At 60.7% G+C, this 17,394-nt stretch overlaps 2 protein-coding genes across 2 annotated transcripts; both read right to left on the bottom strand.

Annotated features, from left to right (window-relative positions):
* Positions 1 to 117: 117 nt before the first annotated feature.
* Positions 118 to 11,076, bottom strand: VOLCADRAFT_89747 (uncharacterized protein; the record flags this gene model as incomplete). Its single annotated transcript, XM_002949432.1, has 13 exons — positions 118 to 159; positions 390 to 473; positions 746 to 1,013; positions 1,453 to 1,955; positions 3,368 to 6,034; positions 6,250 to 6,276; positions 6,465 to 7,334; positions 7,647 to 8,687; positions 8,947 to 9,063; positions 9,180 to 9,341; positions 9,799 to 10,581; positions 10,654 to 10,707; positions 11,032 to 11,076. 13 exons carry the CDS (start codon positions 11,074 to 11,076, stop codon positions 118 to 120), a joined length of 6,663 nt encoding a protein of 2,220 aa, XP_002949478.1.
* Positions 11,077 to 14,461: 3,385 nt separating this feature from the next.
* Positions 14,462 to 15,773, bottom strand: VOLCADRAFT_48740 (uncharacterized protein; the record flags this gene model as incomplete). Its single annotated transcript, XM_002949433.1, has 3 exons — positions 14,462 to 14,542; positions 15,176 to 15,216; positions 15,638 to 15,773. Coding segments are annotated over 3 exons (258 nt in total), but the record flags the coding sequence as incomplete, so codon positions are not given.
* Between the last annotated feature and the right edge of the window lie 1,621 nt (positions 15,774 to 17,394).

Here is a 17,394-nt window from a genome sequence, read left to right on the forward strand (position 1 = left end):
TGTTTGCTGTTTTGTGGTTCAGTATCAGCTACGTTGATATTTTTAGAGTTTGTAGTGCGGCGCATTCAGTCACAGACTCCCTGGTTTCTCACTCATTTTCGATACAAAATTAAAATATCACACCGCCAGGAACACGCTGATCGTCCTTAGATTCGTCGTCTGGACAAACAAGGGACATGGAGTGGCGGGTGCAATCTTGGCAAAGCTTCAACACGCAAGAAACGCCTCACCTGCCCTACATGACGCTACCACTACCCGCACACAACCTGCCAGCCACCGCGGTCTCATATCAGCACCAACAGGTGAAGCAACAAAATGTACGCACTAAACAGCAGCCGAGCGGTAGGCCGGCAGTATAAGGCCACCGTCAATTTGTCGTGCAGCCGTACCGCCGCGCCAAGAATGTTGGCTGCGAAGGGCGGGCAGTTCCCTCTGAGCAGCCCCGAGAGGGGCTGGAAGGTGGTGGACGCCCCCTGTAGTTACCGAGGGTGCGGCAGGCGGGAACATGGAAAGGTGTGTATGTGCAGCGCTGATGAGGGTGTGGCTTTTAAGGTATCGGAATTCTCACGAGGACACGAAAGTTGAAATCTACATGTGGCCACGCTGAAGGAACAGGTAAGGGTACTACTGGGGAGCTTGGGTGTCTGCCCCTCTGTTTCCCCGGTGCTCTAGACCCTTGCCGGGGATCAAGATCTCCTAGGCAAAATGATGCACCACAGAATGTATATCGTTTCACGTATCGCACCTGCAGCACTGCATTTTCCGGGTCGTACACCCCTGCCAACTGCGAGGCCATTTCGTCGCGCTTCTTATCAGCTGCCGCCCCCGGGTTGCCAGTGTTGGACGAGCCAACCCCAGTGCCGCTTGCCGGGCTGCTTAAGCCGGGCGGTACGATGATGCCCACAGCCGCCTGCTGGTTGCGGCGTTGCTCCGCACGGAGGGCCATTTCCAGCTGTGTGCGGGTCTGTCGGAGCGTCTCGACCTCCGCCAGCAGACCATCCACCTGGTTGGCCCTGCGGGGCAGGTTGTTGCGACGTGATGGATGGCGATGCAACATTGTGGCTTAGCCACGGTTAAGGGTTAAAGCATGCGGCAAAAGCGTGCTGGCAAGTTAAGACACGTATAACCGTTGTCAATGTATTCTATTCCATCCTTGTGAGAAGCAAACACAACCCCATATCGGCTTGGATGGCCGCAATCTAGTAATCAGTTGCGACCCCTGGCAAACGCTATGGCCGTCCCTGTGCCGATGGGTGGGTTGAGATGCAGGAAGGCGAATCTAGGATGTCGGCATGCGCATGACAATTGAAATCATGGCGCTGACCTTGCGGCAATATCATTTTGCGTTCATCGTCAGGTGCAGCGTTGCGGCAGTGTCAATATGTAACTTTTGCGCACGAAGAAGTTGGCGACCAGACTCCCCAACCCCCGATAGGCCCAATGTCGACCTACCTCGACACTAGTCCCACTCGCTCGTTCTGCAGCTCCATCACCTGCCGCCGCAGCTCGACCACCGCTGCTGCCCCGCCTGCATTTTCCCCAGTGGCCGCCCCTGCCGCCATACTGCGCAACCTCTCCACCTCCGCCGTCATTGCCGCGTGCTGTTGCTGCAGCTGCTCATGCGCCCCCCGCAGCGCCGCGACTTGTTCAGAGGATGGACCAGGTGCGCCCTGGTGATCACCGTGCACATGCTGCTGAAGCTGTCGAATCTGCATCTGGGCCTGTTGTAGCTGCTCATGGGAAGCTGCCAGCTGCTGCTCTAAGGCGCCAATTCGAGCTCGCTGTTCCTGAACGGCCGTTTCTAAGCGCTGTGCGTGCTGCGATGACGCAGCCCCCTGCCTGACCGTCTCTTCCAGTTGCCTTCGCAGTTGATCCACAGCCCCCTGTGCCTCAGCCAGCGAGCGGGATGCTGCTGCGGCATCCGTTAGCTGGGCCTGCAGGCCCTGGATGTACTCCTGTGGCAAGATGGGGGGATGCATGGGAGGTGGGAAAAAAGCACACATGCCTGCCATGGGAAGGCATACATGGCGACCTGCCGACGTGGCGGAGCGAGCACTGGTAGTCAGGGGCACGGACAAAACACGGGATGGAAAGGAGAAAACCCTTTCGCCATTGATCCCCAAGCTGACCGGCCTTGCCGTACAGGTATTGAAACTTTCGGCGTGCATTTCTGAAATCGTTATTCTTCCGAAGCAAAAGGCGCCGTACCCTGATCACGTCGGCTAAGAGCCTTCCATATGCGCATGACGGCGAGAAGGCGAACTCCCTGGACATCCGCAACCAGATCTATCCCCTCATGACAGCCGTTCTCTACACATATTTATAGCGGTACCTAAAAACGTCCTAATCCAGCTTCGCTACACCACACAAGAGCTAAGCAATTCTGCTGTTGGACGCACTCTACCGCTTAGGCCCACCAACTACCATTATGAAGTTCTGGCTCAACCTGCACTGACTTACAGATTTCCATAAAAGCCGCATGGTTGGATTACGGGCATTCATACAGGATTGCTAGATGTCCCTAAGTTCAGCGAAAATCCGTCGGGTTAAGCCCGCTGTGCATGCTCTGCACTCAATCTTACACGCGAGGCGCTGTGAAAGACCGGTTGTGCATTGTATAATAATCATACATACGTGCCCGCTCCTGAGGCGCAATATCGTCTCGGTTAACCTTGACACAGCCCTCACCCATGCTACCCTGCGGTCGAGTCGAAGGCCGTCGCCCATCCGCTAGGCCACCACCGCGTTTGGTGCCAAGGGACCGACCCAGGAAGCAGCCATTTTACGTATCTTGTTGGATAACATGCTTTCTTAATAAATCTACTATGTATGTTGGAAGCAGCATGGTGAAAGACGTTTCTGAATTCGCTTCCAAAGCCAACCCGGCCTCCGAACATCGCTTCTTCAGACCCCTTCCTGCCCCTTTCTCCTCCCACTTCTTCCAGCCCCATTTCCTCTCCCGCCTTGCCTGTAAGCGATGTAGCTGTTGTCCTTGTTGCTGCAGTTGCTCAACCTGCTGCTGACTGAGTGCCTCCAGGCCCAGACAGCGCCCCTCGAGTTCCTCATTCTCCATGCGAAGTCGGGACAATTCCGCCTGGGGTCGAAATGGCACGGTGTATGCTTCAGAACCCGGCCGTACCCCAGGTGGTAGGTTGCCGCAGCAAGCGCGAACACTACTAATAAACACGAAGGTGAGAAGCAGTTTGGATTCTTCGCCCCAAGCACGAAGTAAATCGTTACTGTCAGTGAAGAACGAGCGAGTTCCGTGAAGAAGAGTCCAATATACAGGAAAGGTCCCTCCCTCTCCATGAGTGATCCAAAAGCCTTCCCGAGCCTCTCAAGAGCCCCTACAGGTATTCCACCGCACCTCAAGTTCTGCGCTCCGTTGCTCCAGCGCCGCAGCTCGTGCGGTCTCTGCCTCAGCAGTCCTGCAACCCACTGCTACAGAAGCCACCTCTGCAGCTAGCTCCTGCTCCTGGTCCCGCGCCACTGCAGCCAGCCGCTGCTCCAGCTCCTCTGCACGCCGCACCGCTGCTGCCAGCTGCACCCGCTCCGAGTCCAGAGCTGACTGGGTCTCCCGAAGCTCCGACAACAAGTGCATGTTGCCGTCACGCAACTCCCCCAGCTGACTCCGGAGAACCTCTACGTCTGCTTCAAGCTTTGTCCGGGTCTCGTGCGACTCGTGTAGCTGGGATTGCAGCTCATCATCCGCCACGCGTGCCGCCTCTGCAGCCTGTCGGAGAGCCTGCACCGCCGCTGTTGCAGCTGCCTCGCGCTCCACCGCGGCTTCCGCGGTCAAACGCAAGCTTGCCACCTCCGTTTGCAGCGCTGATACCACCTCAGCTTGGCTCGTCGCGGCTGCGGCAGCAGATTGCATCGCCGCCTCCCTTTCTAATTCCGCATGTTGCAGGCGCTCCTCTGAATGTCGCAGGTGCTCCTGAAGGGTGATGAGCTGCTTTGTTGCGCTGGTGTCGGCTGCCAACAGCTGCACCCGCAGGGCCTCCACCGCAGCCTGGGCCTCCGCTTCGCGACCCTGACTTTGCAAGAGCTGCGCCTGCGCCTGCTCCAGTAGTTGTTCCAGCTCGTGGCGTTGCGTTTCCATCTCAGTCACCCTGGCAGAGAGCTGGTCAACGGCGGATCGCGCCTCCTCCAGCTGCGCCTGCAGGTCTGAATCCGCGACCGTCAGCTGCAGCTGCGCCTCCTCCAGCTGCACTCGCAGCGTCTTGCACGCTTCCTGCAGCAGCTCGCAGCGGTCCACTGCATCGCCGGCATCCATTGCTGCCGCCTGGGCCTCCTCCAGCTCCGCCTGCAACTCGGAGACCCGCCCTTCAAGCTCTGAAACCCTAGTCTGCGAGGCTTCCAGCGCCTCACGTAATGTCTGTGCTTCCAGCGCCGCCGGCTCGGCCTGCGCCCTCTCGGGAACTGCCGTAGATTGGTGATCACTGCTATCGGCGGACCCCGTTACCCTGTGCGAACTAGCCTCGGCGTCCCCCGGATTGTTGCCACCCAGCTCGTTTGCATCCCAGGAACCCCCATCCGCCAACGCCGCTTGTAGACGCTCCGCCTCGTCAACTGCCGCCGTGGCTTCCGTCACCTGCCCAGACACTGCAGCCGAAGGGGCGACAACTAATGATGATGCCGCTCGCACCTCTTCCAGCTGCCGCTGCAGTTCGCGGATCTCGGCTGCCGTGTCTTCCGCCGCTGTCCTTGCCGAGTGCTGCACGGCATCCAGTTGCCGGCGGGCCTCCTCAAGATGGGAGGTGGCCAGGGCGACCTCTCTGTGAAGGGCTTCAATGTTGGCCTCCCGCGTTGTCACCGCCGCTCGAAGCTCACCTGAGTGCGCCTCCGCGTCCGCTAGCGCCTGCTGCAGCGCGGCCACCTCAGATCTGGCCTCCTCCAAAGCAGCTTGTACGGCGGCCAGCTCAGCTGTACGCGCTTCTGCTGCAGCCTGGTCGCCCGCCGAGTCAGACGCCCTGGCGGACGCCGCAATTGCCTCCTCCAGCAGAGTGCGCAGATGTGCTGCTTCGGCTCTGGCCTCTTGGCCCGAATGCTGAGACTCAACAAGCTCCTGGCGTGCTGCCTCCAGTGCGGCAGATGTCTCCAACGCCTCCAAGCGCAGCGCTACCGTGCTCGACTCATGTGCCGCTGCCGCTGCTTGCAGCTCACCCGCCTGGGCTTCCGCTTCCGCGAGCGCCCTCCGCAGCTCCGCCACCTCGGACTGCGTCTGACCCGCCGCAGCCTGCGCCTCCGCCAGCCCGGCCGCCCGTGCCTCCGCCAGCGCCTCGGCGTCAGCGACGCGCTGCTCCAGCTCGGCAATGCGCGCCTCGGCCTCCGAACGCGATGCTGCTGCCGCCTCAGCCACCTGCTGTGCCGCCTCCAGCTGCCATTGAAGAGCCTGGACCTCCTCTCCCCTTGCCTCCCGTGTAGTGGATAGCTGCGTCCGCAGCTCCGTCACCTCCTGCTGCAAACCTTCTGTGCGCTCAAGCAACTGGCTTACCTCGGCTGTCCGCGCAACTGTTTCGGCCCTCGCCTCCTGTAGCCTTGCCCGCAGCCCATCAGCCTCAGCTCGCGCCTGCTCCAGCTCCAATTGTGTGGCTTTCATCGTCGTCGTCGTCTCTTCCACTTTGCGCTGCAGCTCTCCAATCTCCTCCTGCTGGTCGCTCACAACCTCCTTCAGTGCAGCGACCTGCTCACGAGTCGACTCGAGCCGATTTCGAACCGCCTCCGCATCTGCTTCTGCTGCTTCACGCGCCTCCATCTCAGCCTGCTGTGTAGTGCGTGCGGCCTCAAGCTCCGTTTGCAGCCTCCCTTGCACCTCTCGTGCCTCACCCAGCTGTAAGTCCAATACCGCAGCACGCTCTGCCTCGGACGCCAGCTGCGCCTCGACAGCACTGATGCGCTGTTGCGCAGCCTGAGCGGCTGCTTGCGCCTCGTCGAGCTGGGATTGCAGCAAGTCGGCGGCTATCATGAGCTCCCCGCATCGCTCCTGCAGATGCTCCACCTGGCTCGAGGTGTCCGCGTCAGCAGCTGCCACCTGGGGGTTGTTGGGTGAGAGAACGACTGCTGACAGAGCGCCGCGGAACAGCCCCTCCAGGCCCACACGTGGCGGAGTACCAGCACACAGCTGTAAACAGGTTCCATGTGACCACGGCTCCTCCGGGGGAACAGTGCATTTGTGCAGCGAGCCGTTACATGCGGACGAGGATAACCTCGCGTGCGATTGCTAACTTTCAGTTAGCTGTCCTGTACCTTTGGCGGGTAGTTGGCGTCTGCAAGCTGCAAACGACGCAACAGGCAAAGAGCAAGCTCCAACACTCGTGCTTTCCCCCACGTGGACACAAGCAGCAAGCTCAAGAACTTACTGACCCCTCCACATGTTTCCTTGCAGCTGCCTACCTGCCGCAGTCTTTCCTCCCAGCCCGCGCAATCTTCCCTGCGGTCGCTGGCCCCCCCTCCACACACACCTGCGCCCGAGCCAGCTGCTCCTCTAGTGTTGCTTTGGCGCCATTCAGCGCCTCTACCTGGGCGCCCAACTCCGCCACCCGCTCCTTGAGGTTGGCCTTCTCCTGCTTTATTTTCCCGTATTGGGATTTAGCTATCGCCATACGACTCGACTGCTCAGACAGTTTGGCCTCCAGCTCTCCCACGCGCGACTGCAGTTCCGTTGCCACCTGCTGGCCCTGACGTGACTCGATCAGCTGCGCCTCGGCTGTAGCAAGCGCCTCCCGAACTGCCTCCGCCTCCGCCCATGCTGCAGAAGCCTTGGCCTCCGCCTCCTTGAGCGTCGCCTCCAGAGCTGCCACCGCGTCCTCCTGCACTGTTCGCTGCAACTCCATTAAGTCCTGCGCCTCCGTCAATTGCTGTGTGAGGCGGGCAACCTGGCTCTCATGTGCCGCTGCCGCTGCTTGCAGCTCACCCGCCTGGGCTTCCGCTTCCGCGAGCGCCCTCCGCAGCTCCGCCACCTCGGACTGCGTCTGACCCGCCGCAGCCTGCGCCTCCGCCAGCCCGGCCGCCCGTGCCTCCGCCAGCGCCTCGGCGTCAGCGACGCGCTGCTCCAGCTCGGCAATGCGCGCCTCGGCCTCCGAACGCGATGCTGCTGCCGCCTCAGCCACCTGCTGTGCCGCCGCCGACTGTGACGCGAGCGCGCCGAGCTTGTCTGTGCTCTCCTGCAGCTGGGTCCGCAGGTTGTTAATTTCGGCTGCCTGCTGGATGATCTTGGCCTCCATCTGGTCTTGCGACTCCATCTGCTCGCTGTATTGCTGCTGGAGCTGCTCGTTATCTGAGCTCAGCGTCTCCACCTGTGCCCGGAGCTCAGCAGCGGACGCCTCTGCAGCCTAGAGTCACGGAGAGAAAAAATATGGAGCTGGTTCGGTTATGTGCGCAGGTAAACTTGACGACGTAGAACGTTCGTCAAGGACACGAAAGCGAGCGCAGAGGCTGAAAAGTTGGGCCGATGCACTGGCAGGTGTTTCCATGCAGACGACAGTATCCGGTAACGCGTTTTCTGCCAACAAGGGATCTGCATTGCCCGGCGGGCCCCCCCAAATTGCCCCATGATCCCGCCCTCGTGCGACCGCATATACTACGCACTATACCGAGGCCTTATTGCAAAAACAAAGCCCAAGCTTGTATAATCAACTCCCCACCTGCAACCGCTGCTGCAGCTCATCCGCGTGAGTTCGCGCCTCCGCCAGCTTCGACTTCATGTCTTCCATCTCGGCCGCCCACTTAAGGGCCGTTGCCCGCTCCTCTGCCGCCGCATCAGTTGCTGCTGCTGAGGCCGCATTAACCACCGCGATGTCCTCCCTAACCTTGGCCAGCTCCTCTTTCAGCCGTTGGTTCTCCTCCTTTGCCTTCTTGAACGCCGCCTTCCCCTTCGCCAACTGCGCCCGTTCCTTGCCCAGTTCATCGACAGTGCGGCCTAAATCCTCCTCCAACGCTGTCACACGCGCCTTCAACTCTGTTATCGCAGCCTCGTGGCGCTCCTCTGCTGCCGATTCGGCTGCGGCCACCGCCAAAGCTGCCGCTGCTTTTGCATCCTCCCTCGCTGCCAACTCAACACGCAGCTCTGCCAACTGCTGCTGCAGGGTATCGGCTGCTGCAGCACCGTCATCCAGTTCCCGACGCTGCATCGCGCACGCCTCCGTGAGCCGCTGCACCTCCCCCTCCAGCTCTGACACCTGCGCAGCAGCTTTCGCCTCCAGTGCTACAATGTTAGTGCGCAACGCAGCGCACTCAGCCACCAAAGGCTCCAAGTCCGCCACCTTCGCTGCTGCCTCCGCTGCGGCCCGGTGTGCGCTCTCCAGCTCAGACTCCAGCTGCGCTGCCCGGCCCTCCGCCTGGGCAACCGCCTGCGCCCGCAGTGCTGAAGCAGTTGCTGCGTCATCGCTGCGGCGCGCCTCAATGTCCGCCAGCGCTGCCTCTGCCGCCGTTCGGCGCTCTGCCTCCGTGTGCGCTGCCAGTTCTGCCGCTGCCACAGCGTCTCGCGCTGCTGAGAGCGCCGCCTGCAGTTCGCGGGTGAGCACCTCCAACTCCGGAACCCGACCAACAGCCACCCGCAATTGATCGCGCTCGGCGACGACGTCGGCCAGCTGCTGCTGCAGCTGCGCAGCAGCACTCTCTGCATTTGCGGAGTCCGCCTGCAACTTAGCCTCCAGCTCTGACTTCTCCTGAGCAAGGGCTAGCAGCTGAAATGCAAATAAGGGAGGGAGACAGAGCGTCGGAGATTGCGAGGGAGGGCAGGCAATGGCGTGGGGTCGAGGCCGGCCCGCAGGATAGCGTTTCCAAGGCCTTACATTTTTGCCTGCCGCGGGGTCTCCGCCGCACACTGCCTGTATCCCCTGCCGCGCATTACAGCGCACATCCATATCCATATCAATAGGCACATCAAGGAAAGAAGATATCGAACACACCAACGCAGCTCTTCTCCCATCCGCGATCCCGCACCTGCTGCCTTGCTTCCGCAAGCTCGATTTTGCGGTGGTTGCTCTGCTCCTTCAGCTTATCGAACCGCACCTTGCCCTCCTCCTTCAGCTTCTCGTACTTGACCTCCAACACGGACGCCTGGTATTGAGGCACCGGGACCATGATACGACGGGAAGCGAAGCACGCGAAGCAGTGGAGCTCATCCAAAAGAAGGCCCGATCCCCCGCCCTCACGCCCATTCCGGCCCGACGCACCTGCTGCGCCCGCGCCACCAGGCTGCCGACATCCTCGTTCCCCAGCTGCTGCCTCAGCTGCTGAAGCTCCTCCACCGCAGCGGAAGCAGCCGCCAGCTCTCGATCCTTGGACTCCAGCTCCGCCCGCAGATCGCTGTGCAGCGCCTCCCAGTGTGACAGCTCCTGGGGGAGGAGGGCAGCGAAAATTACTTAGGCGCAGGGTTACTGCACCAAACTCAGCGCCCAACCTGTCCCGGCCACAGCGAGGCGGCCAAAGCGGATATTCATTTGGGACATGAGGTTTCCAAATACTGTGGTGCAGCCTCCAAACGTATCGATGCAACGGAGAATTAATGCAGGGGCCATCTTTCGCATCATACCCATCTTGCTGTCCAGGTACAGACCTAGCCAGTGCACGGGGTGTCGATCTTCCCTTTCCTTGGTAGTAGCTCCCCTATCCTACATGACGTGTCCTGCCCTGCTGAACCATCTGAGCCCGATCACTCTCGACTCCCTCAACATGGTCCGGTGTCGGGCCCACCTCGGGCCCACCTCCCCCCAATCTACCACCAAGATGCCCCACCTAGCATCGCATTCCGTTACGTTACACACACATGACAAGCGACATACACAGCCCGACCTCCTTTGTCTTCCGCTGCAGCTCCCGCAGCTCCTCCAGCTCCGCCACGAGCGCAAGTTGCGCCTGTCGCGCCAGTTCCGCCTCCGCAGCTGAGGCGGCCTCCGCAGCCTGCGCTTTTGCGCGCTCCTCCAAATGCTCTCTTAGCTGCTGCACCTCAGCCTCCAGTGCCTCACGCTCCGAAGACAGTCTGGCCACATGCGCCGCCAACTCTGCCTTGCTAGCGCCTACTTCCGCCACCTCATGGCGTAGGCGCTCCACCTCCGCACGAAGCTCCACAAGCTGGGCATCGCGTTCTGCCAACGCGGCGGCAGAGGTAGCATCTGTAGCCGCCCCTGAACACTCTTCACCCGCTCCGGCTGCAGTAGCGATACCTTGCAGCCGTCCTGGTGTGGAGGTGGAGGGCTGCAATGAATCAGCGATTTGCTCAGCCGGGGCCACCCCTGGCATCGCGGTTGACGAAGGCTCGGCCATTTCACCCGCAGAAACAAAGTCAGCCGGCTCGACAGTCGCAATAAGGTGTGCGTTACCCTCATGGCGTGCGGACTGCCCTGTTGCTAACTCGTCGCTTTCCGATACTGGGGCAGAGCAGGGCTGCTCGAATGCCGCAGACTCTGCAGCTGCAGCCCGGTCATCCTTAACATCTCCCACGGCACCATCAGGGACAGGCGCCGTGGGAGGCGGCGTTGAAACAGCCGCTGGGGGGGTCGACTCCAGGCGGATACCGGCAGCGGAGGCAGGCAGGTCCACCTGACCCAAGAGCTCTGCAGCCGCGTCAGGAAGTGCCTGTAGAATGGAGGGACGCATCAGGAAATTAAAGGACTGACGGGCGTGCGCGTTGACCCAGGTAACACCCACCGGGAGGGCTGCCGCCGTTGCATGTGCTACAGCATGGTTGGAGCCGCCGTTAGCCTGCAAGAACGACCAAGACTCTTAAGGACTTCAAAAAAGGGAGCGTCGTCGGCTCTCTTTCGAATTGCACCTGAGCAACGGACGCAGAACCCACGGGCACCGGCCGAGGTGTGTTTGGTGACGAGCTCGCGGCCTTGTGTGTTGCGCGCTTGCTCTTGAACTTGGCCAACTGCGTACACATTTCCTGGAGATCAGATATGGTGGCGCCTACCCTACAGACTATACCTCTCCCGTGATCGCTCAAGTTGCGCCCATTACAGATACGAGCAGATATAGGGCGCAAAACAACTGAGTTACTCGAAACTCTTGCACAGTTGTGCTCACCACGTCGGCCCCCAAATTCTTTAATTCTTGCGTTTTTTGTGACATGTCTTAATTTTAGAAGCTATAGTATTCACTTGGTGTGGTCATTCACAGGAAAATTTGCCCCAGGCAGCTCGGTGCATAAATCTAGCTCAAATTGTTGTCACCTACAGCGTCAGCTTTCGGTGTATATTACTTTAACGGATGACCGCAAAGGTTGTCTTTCCATCGATATGCAAGGCTACTGCAATCACTAGCAGAAAGTCAGAAAGTCAAGGTTGTGCACGGGTACGACGGGCTAGTGTGTGTCCACTTGAGCCGTTTTGTGCCCGGGATTTTACAGCACGATATCTCTAAAATGTTGGCAACCACCTGTTACCTTTGCCCGAGTACTGCCGCCTTTCCCCGTTGTTGGGCTCCATTCTTTTCGGCCCTTTCCTGTCTTTCTTCAAGCCAAGCCGCCGCTGGAGTCCAAACATGGTAGCCTATATCGTGACGTCATTGCCTCAGCTCAATTTTAGCAGCAATAATCACAGGTTCCTTTGACCACTTTGAAGCCGTGGCTTGATGCGAGTCGCCAAACACGAACCTGGAGACGCGCGGTGCCTGGACACAGGCAAAACCTGATTCCAAATGATTTTTAATGTCCCAATGCCATGTTTCGTTTGCTGCGTCAACGGCTGCACAAGAGCGAACTGTCGCTTGCGCGTCGTGCCATTTTTGCTTGCGCATTGGCGATTTTCGCTTGGAACGCATGCTTGAATCGGAGCGGCTAATGCCATGACAGCTTGACTAGCTGCCACATCCTGTCACGCCTCTGGGGGTTTCAGCACCATGTGGGGCCCCATACGTGTGCGGTGTTGGTGGTTGGGTGTTGGTGTTTCAGCACTATGTGGGGCCCCATACCCTCGTGCGTGTTGAGCACCGGCAGCTGACGGAGCACTGGCTTGGGAATGAAAGGCAGCTGCAGGCTCTGGGAATGGGAGGCAGCTGCAGTGCTTCATGGCGCTCTGTCACAGTGGGCTTGTTACAGGCGCAGCGGGGAAAAAGCGAACCGGGGGCCCCCTTCCGCCACCGGAAAATTGTGCAGTGTTCTACTGTATTTCGACACGGAGTACCATTTGTTCTGGATTCCTGTGCTAGCCCGCGAGGTGGCGGCTGGGAACCTATCCATCCGTCATCCAACCGCCGCTCTGAGCAACATGTCTGCTGCTCCCACTCCCAACACCCGCTCACGCTCATTCTTAAAACACCGTCCCCCCTTACACACACATACACACACAAATGCGCGTACTATCTCAACATGCACACGCACACATCCTGCATTTGGACCGTGTCCTATCGACTTCCGCGCTGGGACCCAGCTCCTCGCATGGACACTCGGTCAAGACGCTGGCCATGGGTGTCTTACCCTTAGCGAAGCTTCCATTCACGACGTCTCTCTCGTATTCCGCCTCAAGCCCAAGGTGCCTCTTTGCAGCCGCGCCATTCGTGTACGGCATCCTACCACGTGTGGCTACGCGAGATGAGAGCGGGGCCCCACGGGGTATCACTGAGGGCGGGGCCGCCATCACACACAGGGCCGCTACGCTTCCGCCTCCTCCTTCGGCTCTTATTACCAGCAAGGGCTCCTGCTCGAACAGCCCGTTTGCCCCCTGTCACCCCCCTCCGTGCACCCACCCTTGGCCACCAGCCCTTCGTCACCGCCATTCGACCGCCTCTGCCGCCTCCTGCCGCAGCCGCCACCAGAAGTGGCCCAACGCGTCCATCTCCGGAGCCGACCAACCCTGCGCCCCACCGCCACCACCCGCCACATTAGCCGCATGGAGCCGCCGTAACTCCGAAACACGAACCAACAGCAACCCCCGACGAGCCGCCCAGGGGCCCCCGGGGCTCTCCCCTGCCTGCAGCGCCCGTTCTTCCCTCCGACCTCCCCCGTCCGCCTCCCGCCCTGGGCGCCCTCCTAGCTGCTCCCCAACGCTCTGGCTTCGCGCCACGAACGCATCCGCCACCTGCTGAGCCCTCCGCAGAAGCTGGCGGGGCAGTCCGGCCAGGGCAGCAACCTACACCGCCGACAGAGCAGCAGCAGTAGGATTAGTTTGGGTGGCGGCCAGGGGCCAGGGGCCCGGAGGGCGTGTGGAGGATACCGAGAGCCAGCTTGTAAGGCCTCGCCGGAGCGCACGTCACTGTTTGTTGTTGGCCATGCGGGGCCGACCAAACACAGGCACAAGTTGCCAGTCAGAGGTCTCTGCCGGTCCGGGGATTATGCTGGCCTAATAGCTGCCATCATCACACCACATGCCAGACACCCGCCTATGATACTGCGCCGCACCCGCCATGTTGCGGGTAGCAGCTGCCTCAGCGCATTGGAGCACCAGCACCGGCACCGGCACCAGCATGCAAGCTGCACACGGACACTCACGTGATCCCTCCAGGCGTCAAATGGCACCTGCCAGTACCTGCCCTGCCCTCTTCCGTCCCCTCCTTGTTTGTCCCCGCCGGGTGAGAACACACATACAGACAGGCATACAGACGTACCTGTAATCCGCAGCTTCCGTCCGGTGCGGGTCTCGGTCTCAGTGTGTGCAGCGGCACGAAGGCCCCCTCCGCACTCACGGTGCTGGCCATGTGAGCCACTGCCACTCGACCCGCCAGCCCCGAACCACTGCTGCGGACACCACCACCGCCGTCACCATCACCACCGCCTGGCCGGGCAGGACACTGAGTCGCTGCTGCTGTTGTTGCCTCGGTGGCCAGCCCGTGATAGTGTGTGGCAAACAGCGTCCTGCATGACCCCGGGAATTAGGATTCGGGGTTTGGGTAGTGGGGAGGAAGGTGGGCAGAGACGTCGGTAGGGCTACGGGATGTCATGCGTGGATATGTAATGCCGAGAAGGCCGTACAGCCACGTGTTGTACAGAGCGGAGCGGAGCGAACTATGACGGTTTGGTATGCGGAGCCCTCCCAACCGTTTTCGTCCAATCCTGACGAATTAGGATAATCCATGCCGGCAATGGTGAGGGTGGGGTTCCACTCCGGTTCCGGAATCCGGTCTCGGAAGTGGAGCTAGCCGTCCGCCTGTGCCTCCCTCCCTTCCCCCTCCTCACCTGCAACCCCCCTTCCTTTCCCCCTCCTCACCTGCAACCCCCCTTCCCTTCCCCCTCCTCACCTGCAACCCCCCTTCCCTTCCCCCTCCTCACCTGCACCCCCCTTCCCTTCCCCCTCCTCACCTGCACCCCCCTTCCCTTCCCCCTCCTCACCTGCACCCCCCTTCCCTTCCCCCTCCTCACCTGCAACCCCCTTCCCTTCCCCCTCCTCACCTGCACCCCCCTTCCCTTCCCCCTCCTCACCTGCACCCCCCCTTCCTTTCCCCCTCCTCACCTGCAACCCAGCTCATTGGTGAGGTACTCCAGCACCGCCCCCGCCACTGCCTGGCCGTCATGAGTTGCCGTACCGCGACCCAGCTCGTCCAACACCACCAGGGAGGCCCTGCTGGCGGAGCACAACCCCGCGGCTGCCTCACCCATCTCCACCTGGGGGCGGGGGCCGGAAGGGGAGGGAAAGGGGGGAGAGCACCGTGGCAAGAGGTCGTCCCGTTGAGCAGGACTGACGGCAGCAGGTGAACAGCAGCCAAGGAATGGTGTTAGGTAAGTAGGTTTCTGTGTGGCTGGGTACGTTGGAGGACATGAGGCAAGGGGTATGACGAACCACTGACTGAGGGGGCAAGGGGGGTGCTCAAGGCCCCTGGAAGAGGTGCCGACAAGGAGCATGTACAGCGCCATGGAGGGGCACATGGCCGCGTGCGTGCGTGCGTGGGGGCATGTGTGAGAGTATTGTTTCGTGTGGTATGGCCTTGCCGTGGTGCCGCATTCCTTCGCCCACTCGACCCCACTCCACCCAGGGCATAGGGCCTCTCAAAGCAGTCGTACAGAGATAGTGTGCTCCCCTCCTCCCCGCCCCCCTCGCGCACCTGATTGCCAACAGCGAGAGGCGGCCGCGGCCCCGCCCGCTTCATTATGCACCGTAACCCTCTCGCCCGCTCTCTCCACGTTGAGCTTCACCCTCTCCTCAAGCCCCTTCCCTCACCCACCCCCACCCCACCCCACCCCACCCCACCCCACCCCACCCCACCCCACCCCACCCCACCCCACCCCACCCCACCCCACCTGGAAGGTGCTCTCACCCGACATGATGCGGTCGTGTGCGCCTGCGGGGAATGTGTATGTGGGTGGGGAGGGGGAGGGGGGTGTAGTAGGCTCAAGGGGGCGCTCAAGCGGGAAGAGATGTCGTTCACGCTTACCATGCGCGGCATATGCTCCGGAGGGGGGCCGCACCACGCCTTGATCTAGACACACGTACAGCCGTACGGACCCCCCCCCAGCAGTGTGTGTGCCAGAGGGCTGTCCCAGAGGCGTGCCCCGCTCTTGCCTACTTGCCTCTCGAACTCGTGCAGTACATTGCGGTACAGTGCCACGCCGTGCTTTACAGTGCCGTGCAGTACAGCGCAGTGCCACCTTATCCTACATTGCAGCCCCCCCCCTTTCCCCCTGCCCCTCCCCCCCCTTCCCCCTTCACGCCCCCTTTCCCCCTGCCCCTTTCCCCCCCCCTCCCCCTTCACGCCCCCGCACCCATCCTTGTGAATATTCTGTCCACGGGGTCCATTCTGGCTCCCCGAGCGGGCACGTAGCAGCCCAGCTGGGCCATCAGCACCGCGAGCCCGGCGGCCCGCAGCAGGGTGCTCTTGCCGCCCATGTTGGCGCCGGTGAGCAGCAGGGAGGGCGGCAGCGAGCCGCCCAGACGCACGTCGTTGGGGGTCACCGCCGCCACCTGCCCGCCTGGGAGGTAGCCGGGGAAGGAGGGGGGAGTAGCCCGGGGGGGAAGGGGAGGTAGGGAAGCAACGCCGGGTGCCAAGAAGCTGAAGATCTGTATGTGTGTATGTATGTATGTGTGTTGTGGACGAGGGGACGGAGAGGTACTCGGAGCACAGAGTGGGGGTTTGGGTCAAATGGCTGAGAGATGTATGCATGTATGTATGACTTAGATTACACTGTGGGCCGCGAGGGCCTGGGGCCGAAGCCGAAACACAGCGCAAGGGTCGGGAGCACACAGCACAAGTCGGTTAGTCTTGTGTGCTCCCGACCCCGACTCAGACTGCCAACACTCTACGCAGCCACTCCGCCGCCCCTCCATCCGGGGATGGCGCTGCAGTGAAAACACCACGAAGGGTTCTCAGGTCCCGCTAGAGCGAGTCCACAAGTCTCAGCTAGGGCAAAGTCAAAGGCTCTCAGAAACAACCCCTCAAAACACCACCAACGAAAACGGGATCCTAAGGGAGGAAAACAAACAAACAAAAAAACGGTTAGGGCAGTCCCGGCAGGGGAGGGCTCCTGATATACCTAACAGGCCAACAAAAAACCTCCAAGAGAGAAAGGCTAAGAGAGCTCGACACCACAAGACGTCTTGCAACCACCTTAAAAACAACTGACCTCCACCACCTGTCCCTTCCTGGGCTGGTCCAGGGGAGAAGTAGCCTTATAAAGAAAAGGGATCCCGCACAAGCCTGATCACCACTGCAGGGGCCCGGGATAGTCCGGCGAAACCACCAAAGCGTTAGCGTTGCCACGACACACAGCTCCTAGGCCCTCCAGAAAACCGCAGGGGGAGGATTGTAGCCCGCGCGGCGCCTCCCCCTTACCGCCACTAACCTGAACGGTTGGTCCTCCAGAAACCTATTCACCCTGTCTCGTACTGCACCGCTCTCACCTTCGTCCCTCACCAAGCAACCCAGTCCCACAGAGAAGACGTGTCTAAATAGAATGGCCCTCCTCGGGCCACATCTCCCCCTCATCCGAGCCCCGCTACCACCACCAGACCTCAACTTCCCAAACACCAGAAAACCTACGTCCTTTTGGCGCTCTCACCGCCATCTCCCCCCTCCCCTGTCCGAGCGACCCCATGTATGTATGTATGATTGAGGGATGGATTGAGGGATGGATCGACTGATTGACAAGCAGAGCACCAACATCTTCATAGTGTCTGTGCTGACCCTGCCTGGTGTCGTACAATTATGTGGTGTCATATACTTATGGTGTCGTACAATTATGAAGGGAGAATGACAATACGGATTGAGTGTTCAATTGCATTCAATTGGCAAAGAAGCCTTCCACTCTGTAACCACATTTCAACATTAATAAGGATTGAGTGACGTTGATGGAGGGGTGTTGGCGGCGACAACGGCCACACCGTCTGAGTGCGCTTGCCTGAGTGTTGATCCCGAGTGCTGGTGGTGGCGGAGGTGGTGGTGGTGGTCGCCAGCAGCAGCAGGGGGTGCCACAGCCCCTCCAAGACCAACTCGGGCGGTGTGGGGGTGGAGGTGGGATGGGGG

This window comes from Volvox carteri, assembly GCF_000143455.1.
Source record: "Volvox carteri f. nagariensis unplaced genomic scaffold VOLCAscaffold_14, whole genome shotgun sequence".
Lineage (NCBI taxonomy): Eukaryota > Viridiplantae > Chlorophyta > Chlorophyceae > Chlamydomonadales > Volvocaceae > Volvox > Volvox carteri.